The following is a 27,039-nucleotide window of genomic DNA, read 5'->3' on the forward strand; positions in this document are numbered from 1 at the left end:
TACATCTTTACTGTTCTCGTTTCTATTTTTTTTAGTTTATCCTTCTGAAAATGTACTATCCAGAATCAAATAAACCAGATCAGATATAGTCTGACTGGGGCAGAGGTTTAAGTGATCATTGCCCTTATTCTGGAGATTGCACCTCATATGACAAAAAGATTCCAGTAGCTTTCTTGTTTGCCATACTATACCAACCCATATTAAGTGTGAATGCTAATAATATCTGACTAAGAGGAGATTGTAAGGGATAAAGGTAGAGGAGAGGGAAATTTATGAGGAAACAGTTAAATTGTAATTAAACTATAGGTTCTGAAAGCATTAAAAGATTTTGGAAACATCATGGCAAAATGAAAAGAGGACTGCTCTTGGTACTACTTTTTGCAATGTTCAAGATCATTTAGACTTTTTGAGCCTGTTCCTTCATCTATAAAACTGGGATGATACTTAAATGATTTATCTTACTTGCTTCTGAGAATGAAAGTAAGTAATTTATATGAAAACATTTTCCAACTTTAAAGCATGCTGTTTTTCCATACCCACATTACTCACCCACATAAATATACCCATATGCTCATACCTATACTCACATACCACCTTCTATTCCATTAACACTGACTCACACCCACTCATATATATTTTCATATCTACCTCCAAGAACACACAAATGACCCCACACCTTCCCTACATACACATTCCATTGAATACACATATTCTCCCACACCCACATTCCCATATCTATTCACAAACACACACATGTGCCATATACTCTTATATTCATATATACCCCAATTATACACTCTAATTCCATACAAACACTTCTTCATACATCTATATTTATGGACAAAATGAACAACATAAGATACATTTATACATATACAAACAGTAAAATACATATATTGATCTGAATATATATGGCCATGTAGATAAAATTCTGTTAGATATTTAATGGATCTGACCAAACATCCAGTGAAGGGAAATAGGATATCAAAAATAATTATTAAATACAAGTCTGTGGGTATACTTAATTTAGCAAAATTGAGTAATATGAGACATAATTATAACATATATTTGATTTATGTGTTTTACTCTGGAATTCCTTTGATTGGTGCATTTTGAAAGGCTGACCCTTTACAGGGTCACTGGAATCAGACAACCAGGCACTTAAGGCTAATTGCCTATTGGACAATAACTCTATTAGCATATGCTTGGAAAAATGGCTCTTCTCACTATTCCCTGCTAGGTCGATCTTTTGGTGTATACAGATAATCATAGCAGGGATTAGTGGGTGGAGTGAGACAAGCCAGAGTCACTTTGGAAGAGGACAAGGAGAAGGGAGGTTGGTGGCGAGCTTGTGGCAGTTTTGTCCATTCCCTTCACTTCTCCCCCTAAAGACCAAGGACTTTTGCTTATCCTGACTCTGACTGATTCTGAGGCCTCCAGGGAACTAATACGGACTTCACATGACCGAGCTTGTGGTTTTGGAGAAAATTTGATGGGAAGGGAGGAGAATGGGAACAGAGAACAAAACTAGAACAAAATATCAATGGTTTTGATGTAGAAACCCCCGATTAACTGAGTAGATGTGGTGAAAAAGGTGCTAAGAAATAATGAATCTTGAGACTGGAAGCTATTTGTTTTGGATGTTCTCCTGGATTCTCTTTTGTCACGTTCTCTTTAGATGTCATAGATAACAGTATAAGATTAAGGTCTAAAGAGTCTGACAAGTAAGTGATTAATCTGGTTTACTCTCATACTTCCACCATAGTCTTGTATCATAATTTCTCTGGTTATACTAGAAATCAGAAAACTAAGGGGTAGGTAGGTTTATTAGGCTTTGGGACTACCATTCACACCTATGTTCCATCCTCTCTATGCTTGGTTATCCACAACCACATTCATCAACTACCATACTCTTATGGTGCCGAAGAATGATATTGCCATCACCATCATAATAAAGCATGGAAAGGGGGGATAGTTTTGTGGGGATACAAGTAGCTTTGGGAATTTCAGGGGTTCTAGAATTCATGAGAGTCTGTAAGAAGGCATAGTTGGAGCTGTTAAAGAAGCTCATAAGTGATAAAGGACAATCTCCTTTGCAGTAGTTGGTCCTAAACTCCTTGGGAGCAATGATCCACTGCTGCCAACCTAGTTCTTTAAAGCTGATGACCAGCTGGTGACGTCGGCAGAGGTGCTCAGAGGTAGGTTCCGGAGTTGGAAGAGTGTCTCTCCTCTTCCTGTGAAAGTAGGGAAAGTGAGGAAAGTGGGGAAAATGAGCAAAGTGGGAAAAGTGAAGAAAATGGGGAAAGTGAGGAAAGCGGGGGCATTCCTTAGGAGTTAAAGTCACCATCATTAGAGATGCCTGAATGGACTTCCTCCAGTTGTCACAGTTATCCTGAGGGCGTATTATCCCTGTAGAGTCACTATTCCCTTTTGGAAGCAATTCTATCATTAATCCCAGGTTACTCTGGGGGTTGGAATTCCATTTATTAACCACATCCAGCAGGTCAACATGAAGAACACCTTGAGGCCAGGGAAGATAGCGCAACAGGAGATTTTGGTCTGACTGACGGTTAGGTCCTCGGACTAGAGACACTATTAATTCCAGGTCCTTTTGCAGGTTATTGTAAGCATTTAGCCCCAACTTCAGATGGAGTTGGGCCATCATTAGTTGCTCGTCTTGGGTGATGACTGAAAGGTTGAAGAAAAGAAACTTCTGTGTGCATGGTGGAGCTTGGTCTACTTCCTTGGAATAAAAAAGGTCACCTGAATTAGGAGAAAGGGATAATACATATCAGCATCTGTGAAACTTTATACTCTCCTCCCAAGTGAAATTAATCTGCCAAACCATTTAGTGGGATTGTATGCCAGATAAGAGAGAAAAAAGATATGGATTTATAGAAAGGAATAACCATCAGGAGATTAATCTCTGCCTTTCTTTCAGAGAATTAGTTTTATAGCACCTAATACATTAATAGTTTAAGCCAAGCTTAAGCTAAGTCCTCCTGTACAAGAAAGTAATTAAGAGAAATACCCCAGAAACTTAAATATGGATTCTGTCCTGGTCCTACTTTGTGTCCTGACCCTCTAGCTTCCTTTATGTTTTCACAATGAGATGAATTTCAAATCTAAAATTCTGTACTGAACCTGTTGTTTGTTCGCTAGATAACTCCATTATGATGTCCTGCTAACACCTCAAATTGACCATGTCCTAAACTGAAATCCTTTCCTGAAAAAGTGGTCACTATCCCACTTCTCAAATTTTGTGGATGACACTACTCTTGTTATCCTCATTCAGCCCAATAATCTCCATCATCTTTGCCTCTTCCCTCACCCCATACTGCATATATCTAGTAAGTTTTGAAGTTCTATACATTCTGTTTTCCAAAAAACTTGTGGATCAGTACTCTCCTTTCAACTCCCACTGTAACTATCTTTGATAGGACCTCATCTCATCTATCCTATTGCAAATGATCTTCCTGTTTCCAGTCTATCCACATCCCAATCTACTTTTCATACTGCTGCCCAACCAATTTTCCTAATGTCAAAAGAAATTCTTCTTTTCCCCCAAATCTCTTATTTCTGATTCCTATATCCTATATTAGAGAAGGGAAGCAATGATCATAAACAGAAAGGATAAATATGCCCTCATGAAGAAAGTGGCCAGTGAGGTGGACTTTGCAGGAATAATTCAATAGACAGAAATAGAGTATTCTGGCATGAAAAATTCTCTGTACAACTGCATAGAAGGAGAAGAAGGCAGAAGAATAGGGAATACATTCTCAAATTCAAATAGCATGAAATAAGACTGAAAAGTCAGATGGATCCCAATCATGAAGGACTTTAATTATTATAGCAAGGAATTTATATTTTTTCTAGACAATGAGGAACTGCTGAAACTTCTGGGCAGGAGAAGATTTAGATAAAACTTGTTTATTGAGAAAATTACTTGGACATGAACTAAAAAAATGGACTGGAGAGGGGAGTGACCGATAGCAAAGAAATAGATCATATGAGAATTAATGAAGATCTGACAGGGTGATAGTAGTGGACAGAAGAGATCAGAGAGATGTTGAAGGAAGGATAAACAGGAAACGGAGCATAAGGCAGATGAGGGAAAAGAGATTTGATGCAAAATGATTCCTGGATGTCAAAATAGATGACTGAGAAAGTAGCAATGATTTTAGAAAAAATAAAAAAAAATTTGGAAAGATATCAGTTCAAGTAAAAAGATGATGTATTCAATTTGAGGCATGTTGAGTTAAAGGTGTTGCCAGGACATGCTGGCACTTGGTACATGGCATCTAGTAGGTGTTTAACAAAGACTTGTTGATTATCCACTGAAGTTCAGAGCATGAAAATAGTACTATAGCTCAGAGGGAAAGCTGGGGCTGGAGACACAGCTTTGAGAATCATCTGCATAAAGATAATAATGAAGATAAAGAAGAGTTGAGATTGACAATGGATATACTATAAAAAGAAAGGAGGAGGGACAAGGCCTTAGAGGAGGCCCTTGAATAAGAAAAAGAATTAGGAAAATGAAGCAGCAAACTAGACTAAGAAGATATATATGCTCATAAACATAGAAAATAGAGGAGAGACCAATATCATAAAATCAGAAGAGATTAGTGTCCTGAAAGGTAATAGCCAGGAGTGCTCCAGAAAGATCAAGAAGACGAACATGGACAAAAAAAGTAAAAGGCCACTGGATTTCAGAAGTAAAAGATCAAAGGAGAGAGATAGGAAGATATGTTGAGGCAGAAATAGGGTAAAAGTAAAGGTTTAAAACTGGAAAACTTGAACATGTTTCTAGGTAAAGGTCAAGAAGCTGGTAGAGGAAAAGATTGGAAATATATGTGAAAACCCTAAGGAGATAGTTAAGTATGGGGAACCCCCCCAAAAAATTACACAGTTATAATGCATTTTAAGGTCACTTTTCCCATAAAAACTGTGAAGTCAGTCAAGACAAGAAGAATTTTTTAAGCACTAGTGCTATATGCTTGTGCTAAGTATTGAGAACAAAGGCGTGGAGATGGGAAATAGAGTTGAATTCAAGGAAAATCAAGTAGGGCAGTGTATCTAGGTCATAGAGTGTATGCCAGGGAGTAAAAGTGTAAGAATACGAAAAACATAGGAAGTGTCCTGGTTATAAAAATGTAATATTTATATAATAAACAATCACCTAATCCTGGAGGTAATGGAGAACTCCTTGAATTTATTGAGCACATGACAAGGTCACATTTATGGTTTAGAAAAATTTCCTGGGCAGCCAACTAGATAATGGAGTGCAACGGAAAGACACTTGAGGCAGAAAGAACAGTTCAAAGTCCACTCTAATAACTTAGGAGGCAGGTGATGGCCATAGCAAAGGCTGTGGCTCTATGAGTAGAGGAGAATGACATATATGAGAAAGACTGAAGGTAGAAATGGTAAAATTTGGCAAGTTATTGTATATGAACAGTCAGGGATGATATCAGTGTTATGAGCTTGGGTGCAGAAAGTTTTCATGGCTATAGGAAAGTTTAGAGTAAGAGGAAGATTTAGGGGAAGGATAATGCTTTTGTTGTGTTACTTGTTGAGTGTGAGGACATCCCACACATAATACAAATGACCTATTCCTCCTGACCTAGACCAGGACCCTTTCCATATGGGATTGAAGCCTGAACCTCCATACCAGGGATCTTTAGAATCCAGATGCAGGGAAGTCATCTGGGGAAGTTATTTCATTTATTTTCTAGGATTCCATCCAAGAGCCAACCCCAATTGATTGGTAACTGAATGTGTGTAACATGGTCTACTTAGTCATCTACATTAACTAGTTGGCTATCAATACCAGATTATACTTTAGCTTTCCATCACATCCAGATGTCTATACAATCACTATATGCCCGTCTCAGAGAATATATCTCTCTTGTTCTGCAGTTCCACAATCCCACAGCAAAACATCTCTAGTTTGGAAAGAAATCCGTTCAAGTGAAATGATGCATTCAGTTTTGGGGCATAATTTATTAAAAGTGTTGGCAGAGCATACTAATACCTGATACCTAGTAGGTACTTAATAAAGATTTGTTAATTATTCCCTAGTCACTTTTTTCTTTTTTGGCAGAAAAACGTATAGACTTTTTTTTTCAAATATATTGGAAAGTGTTAATATTTTAAACATATTTCATTTAAAAACTCTTCCACTAATTTCCTATAATTAGTAGATAGTGGTTTGCTAGTGATCATACATACTTTTTTCTTCTATATTTTTCAGCATATATATTGTTTTTGACTTGAAGGCTATTTTCTTTTTTAATTGGTATTCCCAGCACTTAGCACAGGCACATAGTTGATGCTTAATAAGTGTTTTTAACAAATGATTGACTCTTGTCTAGCAGGTAGGGCTAAGCTATCTCCTACTTGTGCTAACTACTCCTTTCAAGTATTTATCCTACCCCCCTCCTCTTTTCCATAAAAGAAACACAATGAAATTATTATCACTGCATTATCTTTAACTCACTAAGCAAATTTTAGTGAATGTCCAAAGTGATTGAATTAAAAATGTAGAGCTTTTTTTTTTTTTTAAAACAATTTTCTTGCATTTATATTAATCATTTGCAGTTGCAGTTTCTTCAATTTTTCTTTTTGGCATTCCCAATGAGAAGGAAGTAAAATGCTTCAGGAAAAAAAAAAAAGTGTGTGTGTGTGTGTGTGTGTGTGTGTGTGTGTGTGTGTGTGTACATTTGCATTTAGTCGATTGGTAATAATGCTCTTGTTCAAAGGGTGCATGAATGAAATGAATGAATGAATAAATGAACAAAAAAGAAAAACAGTGTGGCACAAGAGGCAGCAAGCTGTTTTTGTTGTTGTTTTCCTTTGTTCTCCAAGAGGACCATGACATCAAGGGAGTGATGCCATGACATGCAAGTGAATTGGATTTATGTGAGGGAGAGCTATACAAAATCACCTGCCTGACTTTCTCCTCCAGAGCCAGCTGGTTCCATTGGCAAGATATAGATCAGGACCTTGTAATTGTGACCTTGTCATTTCACTTTTCTGTTCTGGGGCTCAGTTTTTTCATCCATAAAATGAAGGGACTGAACTAGATGAAGCCCAAGATCCCTTCTAGCCCTAAATCTATGAAGATGGATAGTTTTATAACTTTCATCTTGCCAAGTAACTACTTAAAAAGAATTCATGAATTCACAGCTCCATCCATTTGTTCATGGTGCTGCCAATATTGAGAAATAACACTTGGGTGCGTGTTGGACAGAGATTTGGATTCAAACTTTGCCTCAGACATGGGACTTTGGGAAGTTATTTAATTTCTCTGCCTCTGTTTTCTCAAATGCAAAATAAGAAGTTGGACTTGATGATCCTAAAAATTCCTTCTAGCACTAAATCTATGCCCCCATAGTCATTTTAAACTATCTTTGCCAATGTGATAAGTATATAGGATTATAATAATTTACTTTTTTTTCTTATTACTAGAGCATTTAAACAACAATTCAGGGAATTATCCATCATTTGTTTCCTTTGAAAATTAATTGTATCCTGAGGAGAACATTTCATTCAAATTTATAAAGAAAAGATAAGTATTTGGAAGTTTTTATTAGGAATATTTATGGCAAACCTCTCCCCAACTGATTTCTTTCCTTTTTAATTTTATCACATTGGCAGTACACACATACTAGTTATTTTAAATACTGTGTTTTTTAAATCTACAAAATCAAATTCATTAATTTTATTTCCTATAATTTTAAAGTGATTTATTGAAGGTTCTTCTCTATATGTTAGGGGTATGTGATTATAGGAGACACAGGGAGAGGGAGTGGGGAATGGGACAGTGTATAGACAATATCTATGGAGTCATTAAAAATCTGGCTTACCTTCTATTTCTGACTTGTTTATTTGCTAAATGACCCTGGGAAAGTTACTTGGTGATAGGGCAACTAAGTCTGTGATAAGGTGCTGATATGCATTAGTAGAGAGTTTCTGCATAACAAATGTTAATTGGGTTTACCAATGAAATCAGGGTCCCATCTCCAAAAAATGGCAGAGAAAGAAAGTGTGATGCATCTGGAGCCAGGAAAATCTGAATTCAAATTAAACTCCTCAAACTAGTTGTGTGAATCTGCCCTTCTCTGAGGCTTGAGCACTCTTATGTTGATGGATTGCAATCTGCTCATATTTCAAATCTTTGAACCTGGCATGTTGTTATCTTCTGTGATTAGAATGAGGAAGTAAGAAAAATGTTCGAGTCAAGTCTGTTTTGTGCAAGAGAAATCTTGACTCTCTCTCTGTCTCTCTGTCTCTCTCTGTCTCTCTTTGACTCACTCTCTGTCTCTCTGTCTCTCTCTCTCTCTCTCTGTCTCTCTCTCTCCCTATAGCGTTGTCTGTCTGTCTTTGTCTCTCTCTGGCAATTGAGGTTAAGTGACATGCCCAGAATCACACAGATATGAAGAGTTGAGTATCTGAGGCCCAATTTGAATTCAGGACCTCTAGACTCCAGGGCTGGCACTCACTAAGTTATCTAGCTGTCTCAAATCTTGACCATTTGATGGATGATGGGGATGGTGCATTATCCCCATAAGGAGGGGGATACCATAAATGGTCTTATTATAATTAGCACCAGGAAAGCATATATTTCTTTCTTTCCTTTTTATTCTTTTCATTCACTTTGCCTTCAAAGCTCTTTCTCTAAGATATTATCTACTCAATAAATGAATAAATGAAAGCTGGAACATCTTGGGAGAAACAATCCCCTAAAGAAATAGGCCAACCAAAATGCTCCTTCAGGGTGAGCCCACATATCTGGTTGATGCTCATGGCTGGTAGGAGAGCTCAGATCTCCTCATTTTCTCAATAGAAGACAAATAATAATAATTAGCTTTTAGACAAATTCTTCAAATATAGAACTTTAAGGCTTTCAAAGTACTTTATATATGTTATCTCACTTAATCTTTACAACAATCCTGAAAGGCAGGTATTATTATTATTCCCATTTTACAGATGAAGAAACTGAGGTTGAGAGACTTGCCTAGGCTTACATAGCTAGTAAGCATCTGAAGCAGGATTTGAAATCAGATCTTAAATCTTCACTCTATCCCCTGTGCTACCAAATAATTTCCTTTCTGCCCCAAAGAAAGGAAAAGTGCTTTCTGGTTTCTGCCTCAAAAGAGCCATCTTTATCGCTTCTCATCCTCAAATTCCTGTAATAAGTATTTAGTTTTTGTTCTTGTTCTGTTCTCAGTCATATCCAACTCTTTGGGACCCCATTTAGCAAAGATACTGGAGTGATTTGCAATTTTCTTCTCCAGATCATTTATAGATGAGAAACTAAGGCAAACAGGGTTGTGTGACTTGTTTAGGATCACACAGCTAGTAAGACCTAGTAAGCTAGGAAGATGAGTTTCCTGACTTTAAATGGAAGGAATAAAAACTGGTCTTTGCTACCCTTCCTCTCCCATCCCCTTTATAGAATTCGAAGTTGTTTATTTTTTTTCCTGAACTCTAGATTTAAGAGAGAATGTATGAATATGAACTCTCTAAGTGGTTTTGTGTTTCTCTGCTTGTGTATGTGTGTTTGGGGGGATATTTGAATTCATCTATATTGAAACCTCTGTTTCCCAACGGATAAACCTCAAGCTGAGCAGGCTTGTGACTATTTCTTAAGCTTGGTGTGTCTGTCACCTGTCTCTATAAAACAACCTCTATTAAGAAGAAAGCTGGCTTAATAATCTGGATAATAAGCAGGCCTTCCTCTGAGAGGTCCTGGCTTTGTGATCTCCTTGGACAAGTCATTGAAGCCTTCAGTGCCCTAAGTGAATCTCCAATACAGTAAACTGCATTGGTTGAGGGAGTATCCTAATATTATTGAAACCATACAGATCTTATCTTTAGAAATATCTCTTGTTGAAATTCATAACATTCATTTATGCAATCAAAGGGAACTTTTAATGAAAAAAAGCAATGAAGAAATTGAATACATTAATACTAGACTGGGTGAAACTAAGACTTTGAGGGGAAGAGGGAGAATTTTTAGTTTAATTCAATGCAATTTACATGAACAATCAGTTTATTATGAGCAAAATGTTATGGCAGGTATTGGGAAAGATAATGAAAAAAAATTAATGTAATTTTGCTCTTCTGGAGTTTTTAATCTAGTAGTGGTCATAATTGCCATAATTCCTCTTCCATTTCAATATTTATTACTGCTCCAATCCTAAATCATATATAGTGGTCATATGCCATAAATACCATGATTTACAATAATTATACCATGCAATAAAACACAGTAAAAGCACAATATAGGTACAAATTAAGTAACTAAGGAAAGATGGTACATTGAGGGGAGGGAAGTGGAAATGAAGGAAGTCTTTGAGTTTTGACAGTTAGAGGCAGAGAACATTCCAGACATAGGGAATTGGGGATTAGAGATTAGTTACTAATACAGTTTTTTATAATGTTTATAGTGACTATGGGTTGCTCTCAGAAACAAAGGACAGCCTTCCTTTTAGTTTCTTGGACATTCTAAAAGAGCAAATAAAGAACATTATTTCTTACCTTGGTCTTGGAAGAGACGGATTAAGTTTCCAGGGACCCCAAACTCCTTCACATAGCAAAGCTTTTGGTATTGCCCTGCGGCTGCAGCCTTCTGTCTCTCCTGGAAGATCTTCCTCAGGATGAAGGGCACAGGTTGGACTATCCGGGGTGAGGGTACCTTCTTCAGGCCCATAAACTGAAGCAACGCGGCTTCCTCAAGCTGTGATGTTTTCTTCAAGCCCAGAGTCAGCTGAAGACCTAGGATGAAGCAGAAGAAAGGAGACATGATCTTAGCCAGGGATGAGTGAGAAGATAGAGGAGGGAAAAGAGTGCCTGTGGTGGAACTGCAGGAGCTGTTATATCTGCTAGGAACAGGCCATCCTGATCATTATCTGATTAAGGATAGGGGACCTCAAATTTCTCCCCTCCCAGTTATTTAGGAAGGCTTAGTCCAATTGCCTTCTACCTCTCATACCATCCAAAATATGAAAACTTAAGGTGTATGATGATCATTTAAAAAAATGAATAAGGACTTTTCTGATGATATCTAGAAAAATTAGTCCAGTTTTATAGAATAAAACTAGAGGTCTAGGAGCAGGAAATCCAGGGCTGAGATATTTACCAATAGTGACTAAGGGCCAAGTCACTTAATCCATCACTGGCTCTGACTACTCTCTAGCATCAATCTACTAAATAATAGTTGAGTTGGATTTGAATTGGAGGAAGGAGTTCCTATCTATTAACATATAGTTAGGTGATACTATAAGTATTCTTCCCTTTCTCCAATCACTCAAGCCAGTTTGACTTCTGCATGCTTTTATCGTTGTATAAGTTATATGTATCTCATCTACTTGAGTGGATTGAAAATTCCTCAAAGATAGACTTTATCTTTGTGTTCCTAGGGCTTACCACAATACCTAACCCATGTAGACAGTTATTAAATATTGGTGGAATTGAAATAGGAAAATTTCAGGTCTTTCTAAAGTGAGCCAAATGTCTTCAATTACCTATTGTTCATTCTTATCGGAGTCTTAATGAGGGCAATCAGCTCTTAAATCTCTCCCATCAGAGTAAGCTGGTAGTGATAGTGTAGAGTCTGCTTAGGGGCGGAGGGAAGAAATTAAGATCCTAGGTCAGATGGAACCAGAGAGCTGGAAGTGACTAACTGAACTTGTTGACTTACGAACAAATCTCTAACCACTTCTCCCTAGTTTTGGTTTAGATTCTGACTCAGCGTCTTCTCTCATATTGCTAATCTGTCATGGATCCTTTTGGCAGTCTGGTGAAGTCTCTCTCTCTCTCTCTGTTTCTCTCTCTCTCTCTCTCTGTTTCTCTCTCTCTCTCTCTGTTTCTCTGTTTCTCTCTCTCTCTCTCTCTCTCTCTCTCTCTCTCTCTCTCCTCTCTCTCTCTCTCTCTCTCTCTCTTCTCTCTCTCTCTCTCTCTCTCTCTCTCTCTCTCTCTCTCTCTCTCTCTCTCTCCCCCCTTCCTCCTCCTCCTTCTCTCTCCTCCTCCTCCTTCTTCTACTCCTCCTCTTCCTTCTCCTCCTCCTCCTCCTCCTCCTCCTCCTTCTCCTCCTCCTCTTCCTTTTCCTCTTTCTCCTCCTCCTCCCCAATGACAATGAATAATCAGATTAAAATGCTAAAACAACTAGGGAGAAATTTGTTTGCTGTTTAATTATTGGATTAAATAGTTTAATTGTTTTTACATTAGTTTTATTACAGTAATTCACTTTTTAACAAGGACTTCACATTGTTTCTTTTGATAATCCAACAACAATAATGTTGATATAATGTGAGATAAAGAAGGTTTACCATGGTTTTATTTGATTCTCATTAATAACTCTGTGGTACCAAGATGTTTTAGACAGCTAGGTGGTATGGGGATACAGCACTGGGCCTGAAGTCAGGAACAGCTGAGTTCAAACACAGCTTCAGATACTAGCAGTGTGACCCTAGATAAATCCCTTAATCCCTTCCAATTCCTTATCTCTAAAATGTAAATATATAAAATGTAAAATATATTGGAGAAGGAAATGGCAAGCCACTCCAGTATCTTTGCCAAGAAAATCCCATGGACAAAAGTCCACAGAATCACATATAGTTGGATACTGCTAAAGAACAATAACAATCAGTATCATTACTTTTAATTTAAAGCTGAGGTCAGAGAGTTTATGTTACTTGTCCAAAACCCTGTAATTAGTCAGGAGCAGAGCCCCAATTTAGCTCTAAATCTCCAGTACTGTCACTGAATACTTTCTATACTTTATCACTGTTACATTTCAAAACAGGTATGTAACGTGTATCAAATTGCTTGCCTTCTCAATAAAGGGAGGGAGAGAATTTGGAACTCAAAAATTAAAAAAAATAAAAGAATGTTTAAAATTGTTTTAACATGTAGTTGGGGAAAAATAAAATATTAAATAATACCCAAACAAAATAGACATATGTTTAATCATGGTGCATACCCACAATCCCTTTTATTGGGAGGACTGAGGTTGATTGATGTCTTGAGCTTTAGGCTAGCTTTAGAGGAAGAAAAAGTTATTTTCAAGTCCTGCCTTTGATACAAACTAGTCTCTGTGACCTTAGGGACTTCATTTAATATTTCCGCAGCAGGCAATAATCTTACAATATGATTTATGGGAAAACTATTGATTAACATTGGTGGAGGGAATCTTCTCATCAGGAGTTCTCTAAACCAGTAAAATCATAGATCCAGACCCAAACTTGGTTGTTGAGTCAAATTTGACTCTATGGCACCATTTGGGGTTTTCTTGGTAGAGACATTGGAGTGATTTGCCATTTCCTCTTCCAGCTATTTAAAAAGATGTGGAAACTGAGGCAAACAGGGTGAAATGACTTGCTTATCATACAGCTAGGAAGTATCTGACTTGCTCATCATACAGCTAGGAAGTATCTGAGGTCTGATTTGAATTCAGGAAGATAGGATTTCCCAACTTCAGGGCCAGAACTCTAGCCATTGTACTACCTAATTACCAAACTTAATAAGTAGAAAAAAATGTGACATTTCTTTTGTCTTCTACCTTAGCTTTTTATAGCTAAGTCCAGGGTTTCAATTCTACTTTAATATAGTTCATTTGGACTTTTTTGTTGTTCTTTGCCTTAATCAGTGGCATTTAGTTATCTACATTTGATAAAATAATTAATGATTGTTACCTGTGAAAAAATATGCATGAATATTAGCAAAACATTTCCCATGTATTGCTTAGTTTTTTAGTATCCAGGAAGGCACTTAGCATAGCCACCAATCCTGAAGCTTCTGTTTTTTTTTTTTTTTTTTTTTTTTTTTTTTTCTTTGCCTGGGCAAAGTTACAGAAAAATGCTGATTTGGCTACTACCATTAATTGTGAAATTTAGAGCTGATGGGGCCCCAGTTTAGCATCTAGTTCAGGGGTTCTTGATCTTTTTTGGTGTCATAGACACCATAAAGTTTTTATCATTAAAGTTCTTGGCTCTGTTAAATGATTCAACATCAGAAATTGATATAATTTTATCAGTGGAAATGACATTGAAGAGTTGTTCTTTTCCAAAGGGAAAAGGACCTTGAGATTTGCACCTGAAACCTTTCTTAGGTGCTGTATCCTCCATTAGAAGTGAACTTCTTGAGAGAAGGGATTGTTTTCCTTTTCTATTTGTATTCTCAGTGATTACTGCAGTGCTTTGCACATAGTAATAAATGAGCTATTAATTTACAGATCATTCAGAGTCCCTTTCTTAAAAAAAAATTGAATGAAATGGTAAACTTCAATTAGAATTAATGAAAAAAATGTATTTTTTAAAAATCAAGTTCATGGAATCTCCTCTTTTCCCCCCAAATAAATCTATGCACAAGAGATAAGTGCACATGGGATCAGTGGACCTCAAGTGAAGAACTCCTGATCTAGTCTAACTTTCTCGTTTGAGTGATAAGAAAAGTAAGAAGTAACTTGTCTATGGTTAGATACAATTCATAATATTAAGTAAGAGCCAACATTAAAGAACAGGTTCTCTCTCTTTCAAATCCGTACTTTCCCCAATAACTTCAAGACTTCTCTATGATCCTACTCTTCCTCACCTCCCATGTTTTCATATATAATGTTTTATTTTTCCCTAATTACATGTCAAAACTTTTTTTAGCATTTTAAAAAATGTTGAATTTCAAATCCTATTCTTCCTTCTTTCTTCCCCCTCTTCCTTCCCTGAGGCTGCAAGTAATCCAACATAATTTAAACGTGCAATATGATTCTACTCTTAAAAGAGTCTTTTTTTTTCCTGCTCTACAATTTGTTCTTTTTATCCCCTAATGATTTGGCTATTGTACTTTCTGAGGACAGCTTATCCTAAAACTTTTCTAACTTCAGCCTCAAATCTCAGCTTCATTTCAGTCAGGTCATCTTATTTCCCTCTAAGACAAAAGCCCTCTTCTGTGAGTTACCTCAAAGTGATTCTGAATCAACAATATAATTGAAAACAGGATGTTGTTTTGGGATTTTGTTTGTTTTAAATGGTGCCGGGGGATGGGGCAAAGAAGATAAGCAAGGATAGGACCATAAGAAGTCCACAGGTCAACAGACCATCAATATGAAGACCAAACATCCCAACAATGCCAACAAGCATTAAGTGACCAATATGTTCTACGCTCTGTGCTAAGCACTGGGAATAAATTTTAAAAAAAGAATGGAAGCAAGCAAGCAAAAAAGCAAACAAAACCTAATTCTGACTCTTATGGGGCACCCATCTTAATGGAGAAGACAAGATTTGAACAACTATATACAAATAAGATATATACAGGTTAATTTAGGGGCAGTCTCAGAGAGAAACTAGTAAGATTAAGTATCCCAAATGGCTTCTTTTCATAAAATGGGACTTGAATTAAGTTCTGAATAAAATAAGGGAAGCTAAGAGTCAAATGAAGAAGAATATTTCAGACATGGAACAAGTTAGGGAAAATGCTCAAGTTGGGAGATGGAATATCTTATGTGAACAACATTAAGGATGCCAGTGACATTGGATTGAGAGTATGGAGGGCAGTGGGAGAAGAAATACTAGAAAGAGTCATCTGAACAGAGGATTTTTTGATTCTGGAGGCAATAGGAGTCAATTGAATAAGAGAGTTACATAGGGTCAGATTTGTGCTTTAGGAAAATCAATTTGACAGCTGAAGACTTAAAATTACAACAAATGTATTTTGACATATAAATATCTATGTTAATATTTATTTTTTTAAACAAACACCTATGGAATACCTTCAGCTTTTAAATGAAAATTTCCTTGCATATTAAAATAAATTTATACAAAAACAAAAGAATGAACTCTGAATTTTTCATTTTCCCTATTCCCTCTCTGTTAAATCATAAAGAAAAAGTATATGAACATGAAACTTTATCAAATGGGTAACTGAAAATTAGTTATATTATTCTTGAACAAGTTATTTTATTTAATCAAAAATTAGATGGAGGATGATGAAATATTATTGACAGAACTGCAAACCTATCTTTATATTTATTGGACCTCACTTGAAATGAGCCTTTGCTAAGTAATCACTCCTTGTGAGATGACTATTTCAAGGTTTTTTTTTTAAATTGAAATTTAGTCTTTTTTTTTAGTCCCTGAAGATTATATTAGTAACTTAACTGAATCGACTTTTACACTATGAAAGGTTGGAATGAATTCCTTTCCTCCAGTCTTCATATCTACCCAAATCAGGTATCTTTTTCTCCAAGAAAACTTGCCTGATAATTCTCCTTTTTTTTTTTTTTCTCTTCTCTCACTCTGACCCCAAGCTGAAAATAATCCTTTTCAAATCTCTTTTTTTTCCTTCTTTTTTTTTTTTTTAATTATAATAACTTTTTATTGACAGAACCCATGCCAGGGCAATTTTTTTACAATATTATCCCTTGCACTCACTTCTGTTCTGATTTTTCCCCTCCCTCCCTTCACCCTCTCCCCTAGATGGCAAGCCGTCCTATATATTTTAAATATGTCGCAGTATATCCTAGATACAATATATGAGTGCAGAACTGAACAGTTCTGTTGTTGCACAGGGAGCATTTGATTCAGAAGGTAGAAATAACCTGGAAAGAAAAACAAAAGTGCAAACAGTTTACATTCCTTTCCCAGTGTTCTTTCTTTTGAGTGTAGCTGCTTCTGTCCATCATTGATCAGTTGAAACTGAGTTAGATCTCTTTGTCAAAAAAATCCACTTCCATCAGAATACATCCTCATACAGTATCATTGTTGAAGTATATAATGATCTCCTGGTTCTGCTCATTTCATTCAGCATCAGTTCATGTAAGTCTCTCCAAGCCTCTCTGTATTCATCCTGCTGGTCATTTCTTACAGAACAATAATATTCCATAACATTCATATACCACAATTTACCTAACCCTTCTCCAATTGATGGGCATCCATTCATTTTCCAGTTTCTAGCCACTACAAACAGGGCTGCCACAAAAATTTTGGCACATACGGGTTTTTTCAAATTTCTTATAGCACTTCACCTGGATTTTTCTTTTGGACTTGTCATATTCTGTTATAGTTCATTATTAGTTCATTTTAAGGCTAGGATTTAATTGGTTCAACTAGCCTGGCCACTATCAGGTAACAATTACAATGGTCACTAAAGGCCATATGGTTCATCCTCTTCAGTTTTGGGGAGTTTACTCTGAATGAAAAATTAGGTGTTCAATCATAGTATCTTATCCCTTATTAGGAAAATCCAACATTTAGGTAGAGGTTGAGTCCTTTGTCTAAATTTATATTTATTTCTAGTTAACTCCTGGACTCTATGGTTGCGAGAAAATATAGTTGACAGCAAACATTTGGGCACTAAACCAGCAGATTATTTTATGGTGTCTGAAGAAAGAAAGGATCTTGGAAGGGAAATTGGGGAAATAATTTTTTTTTTTAATGGGGACTTCCTCAGGCTGATGAGATGCTTTTAAATTCAAGGATACTCATAATATTTTCTTTCCCTGTCACAACTCAGTCCTATTTTTGTTCCTTAGGGATGTGTTAGAATTCTTTCTCTCCTACTTCTACTTGGAAATTTCTGATTCAAGCTACCTAAAAGCTTTAATATAGGATTTAGAGGGTGCATGATGAAATTCCTTAGCCACCTGGAAAAAGATTTCTCTGTGGTATCATTTCCTTTCATCACATGGTTATGAAAGACTTCAGTCTAAGGACTATGAGTAAGAATGAGTGACTGGACATTTTATCATTTACTTTCAGTGGAATAAGAATGAGTAAGCCAATTTCCCAACTCTTATTTATACATATTACATTTTCCGTTGTGTTATGATTATTTGTATATATATTTTATTGTTGCTCCCCTTCTCCGCTCCTCCATTTGATAACAAGGATCCTTGACATGATGGCCAAATATCCCAAATCATATACTGAGACAGAGGATACTCTTTTTTTTTTTTTTTTTTTTACTGATAAATACTTCAATATCAGGGTAGAATGTTCTGAGGCTTTAAAGAGAGATATCATGCCCTCTTCTAAGCTGTAGGTCATGGTTATGATCATCTCATTGAACCCATGGATAATTTATGATGACATTTGCATGGAACATAATATTTTAAAAATTTTATTTAAATTAGATTTTTATTAATATCTTCTATTTCTTATATAATCATAGTTTTCCCAAGTCCCAAGAAATATATCACATTATTAATAAAATTTTTAGAGAGGAAAAAGCCCTAACACAACTGATCAATACATTGAAGAAGTCTGAAAACATGTGCAATGTGTAACACTTAGATTTTCCACCTCCAGGAAGGGGTGGGTTGGATGGTTCTCACATATCTCCTTTTCTGAGTCCTGCTTGATTTGTTAAATTTTGTTACTTTTATTTGTGAGGTTTTTTTGTGTGTAGTTCATTTCATTTACATTACAGTAGTAACTGTGTATATTGTTTTCTTGGCTCTGCTTATTTCATTTTGCAAAAATTCATATAGATAGTTTCATGCTTCTCTACATTTATCACATATAATTCTTTTTTGTAGCACAATAGTATTCCATTATGTTCAAATATTACACATTTTTACCCATTTTCTAATTTATGGACATCAACTTTGTTTCCAATTGTTCGCTATTACAAAAAGTATTGTTTAAATATTTTGGAGTATTTGAAGAGTTTCTTCTTATTAATGGCTTACTTGGGGCACACTATCAGAAATGGAGTTTCTGACTTAAAGTGTATAGATATTTTAGTCACTTTATTTGTGTAACGCCAAATCACTTTCCAAAATGGTTATGCTGTTTTACATTAGTTTACCTATCCTCCCATATTGTTGTTGTTCAGTTATTTATTTTGTATAACTCCAAATTGCTTTCCAAAATGGTTGTACTATTTCACAGTTCGACCAACAATGTGTTAGTTTATTTATCCTTCCATGTTATTGTTCAGTGCTTTTGGTTGTGTCTGACTCTTTGTGATCCCATTTTCTTGGCAAAGATATTGGAATGGTTTGCTGTTTCCTTTTCTAGCTCACTTAACGGATGAGGAAGTTGAGGCAAACAGGGTTAAGTGACTTGCCTAGGGTCACACAGCTAATAAGTATCTGAGGTCAGATTTGAATTCATGAAGATGAGTCTTCCTGACTTCAGACCCCAAACTCTATTCACTGTGCCACCTAGTTGCTTTCCACAGTCCCTTTTAAATTTATTATAGCCATTAAAAAAACAAAAAACAAACATTTTTGTCAGTTTGCAGGATATAAGCTAAAAAATCTCTGAGTTGTTTTGATTTGTATTTCTTTTGTTATTGGTGATTTGGAACATTCTTTCTTGTGGTTGTAAATACTTTGCAATTCTTTTAACATCTATTTGACCACGAATCTATGGGGAATGGCTATTAGTCTTACAGATATTTATTAATTATTTATGTCTTGAATGCCAAACCTTTATCAGAGAAATTGAATATAAGCTCTCCTTTCCCCCACCCCAACCACTTTTCTTTTTATCCTAGGTGCATTAATTTTGTCTTCACAAAAGCTTTGCAGTTTCAAGTAATCAAAGTTCCCTGTTTTACTTTTTGCAATTGCCTCTCTCTTGGTTAGGAATATATCTCCTATCCACATCTGCAAGAAATATATGATCTATTTCTCTTGTAGTTTTTTAATAGTATGATCTTTAATTATGTAAGTCACATATCCTTTTAGAATACATTATGGAAGATGGCATAAGATATTAGTCTAAGTCTAATAGGTATCGGACTGCTTTTCAATTTTTCCAAAAGCTTTTTTAAAAAATCAAATAAAAAATAAATAATAATAATAAATAATAAAAAAGTTTTTTCCTGGGTAATTTGTTTTCTCTTTATCATATATTGGGAAATTGAGTTTTATTGTTTCCAATTCTTCCTTATTTAGTCTGTTTCATTGAGCTATCTTTCTATTTTTAAACTAATACCAGTAGGTTTGGAATCTAGAAAAATTATTCCTTGTCTTTACTTCTTTTTATCATTTCCCTTGATATTCTACATCTTTTAGTTTTGTAAAAGAATTTTGTCATTTTAAAAATCAAGTTCTATAAAGTATCCTCTTGGTAATTGTATTGATATAGCATTAAAAGTACAAATTAATTTTGTTAATATTGTCATTTTCCTCATATAAGGATGATCAAGTCAATGAATATTCTTCCAGCTATTTAAATTGTTCTTTATTTCTTTAAAGAGCACTTAAAAAGAAAAAAGCTTTTTATTTACAAAACATATGCATGGGTAAGTTTTCAGCATTGACCCTTGCAAAACCTTTTGTTCCAAATTTGCCCCTACTTCCCCCCATATCTTCCCCTAGCTGGCAGATAGTCCAATACATGTTAAATATGTTAAAATATATGTTAAATACAATATATGTATACATATTTATATAGTTATCTTGCTGCACAAGAAAAATCGAATCAAGAAGGAAGAAAAAAACAACTGAAAAAGAAAACAAAATGCAAACAAACAACAACAGAGAGAGTGAGAATGCTAGGTTGTGCTCCACACTCAGTTCCCTCAGTCCTCTCTTTGGGTATAGATGACTCTCTTCATCACTGAACAAATGGCAGTGGTTTGAATCATCTCATTGTCAAAAACAGCCATGTCTATCAGAACTGATTATTGTATAGTCTTCTTGTTGCAGTGTATAATGATCTCCTGGTTTTGCTTATTTCCTTTAGCATCAGTTCATGTCTCTCCAGGCCTCTCTGAAATTGTCATGGTGGTTATTTCTTACAGAGAAATAATATTCCATAACATTCATATACCACAACTTGTTCAGCTATTCTCCAATTGATGGGCATCCACTGAGTTGCCAGTTTCTTGTCACTACAAAAAGGGTTGCCACAAACATTTCTGTATATGTGGGTCTCTTTCCCTTCTTTAAGATCTCTTTGGGATATAAGATCAATAGAAACATGCTGGATCAAAGGTTATGCACAGTTTGATAACTTTTTGAGCATAGTTCCCAATTTCCCCAAAATGGTTGAATCTGTTCACAGTTCCACCAGTAATGTATCAGTGCCCCAGTTTTCCCACATCCCCTCCAACATTGGTCATTATCATTTCCTGTCATTTTAGCCAATCTGAGAGGTGTGTAGTGGTATCTCAGAGTTGTCTTAATTTGCCTTCCTCTGATCAATAATGATTTAGAGCACTTTTTCATATGACTACAAGTAGTTTCAATTTCTTCATCTGAAAATTGTCTGTTCATTTCTTTTGACCATTTATGGCTTGACTTATTATAAATTTGAGTCAATTCTTTATATATTTTAGAAATGAGGCCGTTATCAGAATCTTTGAATGTAAAAAGTTTTCCCAGTTTATTGCTTCCCTTCTAATCTTGTCTGTATTAGTTTTGTTTGTAGAAAAACTTTTCTACTTGCCATAATCAAAATTATCTATTTTGTGATCAATAATGATGTCTAGTTCTTTGGTCACAAATTCCTTTCTCCTCCACAGATCTGAGAGGTAAACTATTCCATGTTCTTCTAATTTGTTTATAATATCATTCTTTATATCTAGATCATGAACCCATTTCAATCTTATCTTGGTATACAGTGTCAAGTGTGGGTCAATGCCTAGTTTCTGCCATACTAGTTTTCAGTTTTCCCAGCAGTTTTTGTCAAATAGTGAATTCTTATCCCAAAAGCTGGGGTCTTTGGGTTTTTCAAATACTGAATTGCTATAGTTATTGACTATTTTGTCCTATGAACCTAACCTATTCCACTGATCAACTGATATATTTCTTAGCCAGTACCAAATGATTTTGATGACCACTGCTTTATAATATAGTTTTAGATTTGGTACAGCTAGGCCACCTTCCTTTGCTTTTCTTTTCATTAATTCCCTTGAAATTTAAAGAGTACTTTTTAATTGAATCTATATGTCTTTTTTTGTCTTGGATAGATCAAGTCCCAATTATTTTACATATTTTACAATGATTTGGAATGGGATTTCCCTGTTATTGTTTCTGTTTATGGAAATGCTGTTGATTTTTCAGGATTTATTTTGTAGTCTGAACTTCTGAAACTATTGTCTCACTTAGTATTTTTACTGATTCCTTAGGATTTCCCAAGTAAATCTGTTTTTCATCAGCAAATAAAGATAGTTTCATTTCTTCTTTATCTATCTTTATGCCTTTAATTTGTTTATCTTATCTTATTGCTATTGCTAATATTTTTAGAACCATGTCAAATGATAGTGGGGAGAGTAAGCATCCTTGCTTACTTTTATTTATTAAAAAATTTTTCTAGAATATCCTTGTTGCATGTGATCCTTGCTTTTGGTTTTAAGATAGAGGCTTTTCATGATAGTAAGAAAAATAGGTCCCTCTTTGCCTGTACTCTAGAGTTTTTAACATAAAGGAGTATTGTACTCTGTCAAAGGCTTTTTCTGCATCTATTAAGTTGATCAGATGGTTTTTTAGTATTTTGATTTTCAATATGATTAATTATGTTGGTTATTTTTCTAATGTTGATATATCATTACATCCCTGGTATAAATCCCATTTGGTCATATTGAATGATTTCTTGAATAAATCTATTTGATAGGATTTTTTATTGAAAATATTTGAATCAATGTTAATTCACGATATTGACCTATAATTTTCTTTTTTATGTTTTATCTTCCTTGGTTTAGATATTAGGAGTATATTGATATCATAAAACAATTCTGGTAGGAGAAATAGAACATTTTAAATTGAGACAACCAGAAAATTTGGGATCCCAATATGCTTGCCTTTGTAATACATATTAAGGTAAAATCCTGAGGGCAAAAGCACTCTTATATTTCCCTGTTTACCAGAACTGGGTTACAAATCCTTCTCTCCATCCCACTGTTTTCTTTATTATTGATGTAACTTTCAACCACACAAATTCTTGAAATGGAAGCCAATACCGGTAATCAGGAAGGATAGCTAATATTAGACTATGTCAGATTATAAGGCATATCAGTATTTGAGATGGAATCCAGGAACAAAAATTCTGGAGAGCTGATGGGAAGGGCAGCCTGGAATTCAGGAATCACTCAGTGGTTTGGTTCTAGGTGAGATTAAGTTGCAATTTACTGTACTCACAGTATCAGACATTAAACTTGTCAAGTGGAGCATAAGCCTTACTTTCCAATTTCTTTTGAATTAACTGTCCTAACTGATTTCTATAGAAACTCTGGAATCTATGTAGTAGTATACTCCATTTCACCCCATCCCCCCATTTGTATTGGGTTTCTTTTAAATGCTTTGGGGAAATATGTAAGATAGAAGATTTAGGCAAATTGACTAATCCTATCTTATCTATGACCTATTGTTCTCCTTTGGCCATGAGGTATGGTAGGAACATCAAATTTTCCCTGTGCCTCCAAGAGAAAGATAATTTATCTTATCTCACCTTAGAAGTATATGATATAACTCACTGCGAATCTTTGGAAATCGTCTTCCAGATCTAAGATCCTATGAATGTATCTGTGTAGGAACAAAGAAAACCAACAATTCCATCCTTGAAGAGACATAAGGAATTTGTGTTAGTGATGGGAGAAAAGGAGACAGAAGATCTGAATTTTGGTTTAGTCAAGAAGCATTTATTAACAACTTACTAAAGTGGCAAGAATTGTATTAAGTGCTGGTGAAATACATAAACGTAAAAAAGACTCTCTTTGCCCTCAAGGAATTTACATTCTAACAGAAAAATAACATAGAAGAAGAAAAGAAGAGAAGGAAAGTTGGGAAGGTGGAAAAAGAAGCATGGATAATCAGTTTTAGTAGAAAGAGCACATTTTTTATCAGAAGAATTGGGTTCAAGTATGACTTGCTATGTGACTATGGACAAGTCACTTTACTCTCTGAACATCAATTTCTCTAGCTGTACAATGGGGATCAATCGGTACATATTTATTAAATATCAACTAAGTGTCAAATACTGTGCTTGTTCAGGGTTTACAAATACAAAACTCGTCCTAACTCTTCTATTCCTGTCCTCAAGGAATTTACAATTCTCTGGGGGAATAAACCAATTTCATAGAAAAGTATACAGTTGGAAACTTAAGTATGGGGAAGTTGATCAGAACAAACCTAATCAACTGATTTCCACCACTAGCCTAGTTGTTGTAATCACTAAAGTAAGGGGACTGTAACAGAGAAAAGAAGGCATTAAGGTTTGTAAAGAAGGGTTTGGATGGAAGTGGATCTCTTCAATAAAGAGAGCTAATTCAGTTTCAATTGATCAAGGATGGATAGAAGCAGCTACAAAGAAAGAACACTGGGAAATGAATATAAACTGCTTGCATTTTTGTTTTTCTTCCCGGGTTATTTATACCTTCTGAATCCAATTCTCCCTGTGCAACAAGAAAACTGTTCGGTTCTGCACACATATATTGTATTTAGGATATACAGTAATTATTCAACATGTAAAGGACTGCTTGCCATCTGGGGGAGGGGATGGAGGGAGGGAGGGGAAAAATCGGAATAGAAGTGAGTGCAAGGGAAAAGGCTGTAAAAAATTACCCTGGCATGGGTTCTGTCAATAAAAAGTTATTTAAAGAATAAAAAAAAAAGGGGGGGGGTTGGCAGCAAAATGGTGCAGTCAATAGAATGTTGGACCTGGACTCATTTTCATGAGTTCAAAGCTGATCTCAGATACTACCTGTGTGATCCTGGACAAGTCGTTTAATCCTGTTTGCCTTAGTTCTTCATCTGTTAAAATGAACTGGAGAAGGAAATTTCAAAGTATTTCAGTATCTTTGTCAAGAAAAACCCAAATGGTGTCATGAAATAATACACATTAAACAAAAAAAAAAAGGCTTCCCATTGTTAACTCCTTCTATTTACAAGATATCAAGAGGTTCTCAGTAAAATTGATGGAATTAGAGTGCAGATAGCTTCCCCGGTGACTTTTCAAAACCAAAATACTTTCCAGAAGACAAGAAAGGGGGATATAAAATGCTTACAGAGCATATACAGAGGCAGACAGAACCCTAACTGTAATGTGTAAATTAGCTGAATTGGTGTTCATTATAGAAAGAAATATAAAGAAATAAAGACATTTATATGTTGTTGTGGTTTCCCCTCTGTTTTCAAAGAGGATCAACAATATCATAAGATGCTTGAATTGGATTTGAGAATTAGTTTCACAAAGTTTTCAGCCTGCCCCTCTCCTTCAGAATCATAGAACTCCAGTGGTAAGGCAAAAATTGACTGGTGATGGTCCAGGATGCAGTAGATGACCTTGGGTCTTTGATGTCTGACTAAGCTCCAAGTACTACACAGTGCCTACTTCAGTCACCTTCATGACCATTGGAACACACTGTTCTCATTTGCCCAAGTCTTCACACACTTGGGAAATATACTCTCCAATTCAGGGCTTCTTAAACTTTTACCACTCATGGCCCTGAGAAATTTTAATGTTACCTGGGCATATACAAATCAAATCTTTACTGATAATAAATCATAATTTTGTGACCCCCACATTCAGTTACAAAAATCAATATGGAGTTGTGAACCACAGTTTAAGAATCTGGCCCCAACTCACTAACAGCTTTGAGGCTTGTTTGTTACCCTCAACCTGGTCTAGCTCATCTGCTGAGATGCCAGCTTCTTGGAGCTACAGGTGAGAGCTGAGTGCCAGTTGGACATCAAAGATGGATTAGTAGCCCTGAAAAGGGCTTAGCCCCCACACTAGAGATGCAAGTCCACCTTAAACAACTCATATACCCCAATATTATATAATTCAACAAGGGCATCCTTCCTTTATTTCTCTATAGGAAGAGATACCATATTCCTAATTTCAAAAGTCTTATATGGAGACTCAATTCTAATAATTCATGCCAAATGTTTTAAAGATTTGATCTCCATTCTTTTTTTTTTTTTTTAGCTTAAGCCATAATCAGAATATAACAACTGTTACTACTTAAGAACATACCCCAGGCAATCCTTATAGTAGAATAATTCATCTTCCCTATTAAAAAAATAACATAACCTGACTCCTCCATACTCCTGCTTTCCAATTATAATCTAGGAAAGGAAAAAAAGTATTATAAAATGAAAAAAGAATCCAGTGAATCCTTGCACTGTAAGAGAATTTGCAATCTGAGTTCTGGGATGAGCCTCATTTTAGTCTTCCCTGAAGTATATTAGGTATTTCCTCTCCTTAATAGGTTCCCAGAAAAACTATCCCAGGTTCAAAATACTTGGTGAGTCAGTATCCACTCAAAATCATTGTTCATAAAACATGAATAATATGTTTATTTTTTATCAGCCAATAATTTTTTATTATGCAAAAGGAATTTAGTCAAATACCATAAAATATTAAATGTCAAAAAAGCTGCTCCCCACAATCCAGAAACAGATAGTAATCTCACAAATAACTACATAACAAGTAAAGGCACAGATCATATGAAAAGAACATGTATGAGTGGGGAACACACATGGAGAGCACAATCATAGGGAACATATTTGTCCTGGAAACACGCATGAAAGTACCCACTTCAAAAGCCTTTTTGTGGCCAAAATATATTCATGGAGGCACACATGTCAGCAACACATGTGGTTACAGAGAGGATTTTTCATGCTATAAATAATTTCTTTGGAGATTATACACCAAAGTAGGGTCACTGACTCAAAGAATATGAATAGTCATGTAACTATCTTATTAGGATTCCAAATTGTTTTAAAAAATAGTTTTTAATGGATCCTCTACTGATGAAATTGTATATTCTTTTTCCTATAGCTTTGAATACATTGAATTTTTCTTCCTTTTACCATCATTGCAATTTAGTGAATTTGAGATAATACTTCTGAATTGCTTTGATACATCTTATTAGATGACTGCAGATAATATTTTTAAATTTGAGAATTGTTCATTCATATTACTTAACTATTTTTCTTTTGGAAGGAAGGAAGGAAATAAGTATTTATTTAATCTAATATGCGTCTAATATATGCCAGGCACTCTGCTAAGCACTATTTACAAATATTATCTCATTTGATTATTATAACAACTCTGGGTTTGATGTTATTATTATCTCCATTTT

General features: G+C 35.3%; 1 protein-coding gene across 1 annotated transcript; it reads right to left on the reverse strand.

Moving 5' to 3' along the window:
- Nucleotides 1-1,879: 1,879 nt before the first annotated feature.
- GDF3 (growth differentiation factor 3) lies at nt 1,880-10,810 on the reverse strand. The gene is made up of 2 exons (XM_051962431.1): nt 10,546-10,810; nt 1,880-2,763 (listed from the first exon to the last, which is right to left on the reverse strand). Exons 1-2 carry the CDS (start codon nt 10,808-10,810, stop codon nt 1,880-1,882), a joined length of 1,149 nt encoding a protein of 382 aa, XP_051818391.1.
- Nucleotides 10,811-27,039: the final 16,229 nt, after the last annotated feature.

Source organism: Antechinus flavipes, chromosome 5 (genome assembly GCF_016432865.1).
Source record: "Antechinus flavipes isolate AdamAnt ecotype Samford, QLD, Australia chromosome 5, AdamAnt_v2, whole genome shotgun sequence".
Lineage (NCBI taxonomy): Eukaryota > Metazoa > Chordata > Mammalia > Dasyuromorphia > Dasyuridae > Antechinus > Antechinus flavipes.

Coding starts and splice junctions, on each gene's coding strand:
- GDF3 (XM_051962431.1), bottom strand. CDS start 10,810: ATGTCTCCTTTCTTCTGCTTCATCCTAGGTCTTCAGCTGACTCTGGGC. Junction 2,764..10,545: donor CCGTCTCTTCCAAGACCAAG/GTAAGAAATAAT, acceptor CTCCTAATTCAG/GTGACCTTTTTTATTCCAAG.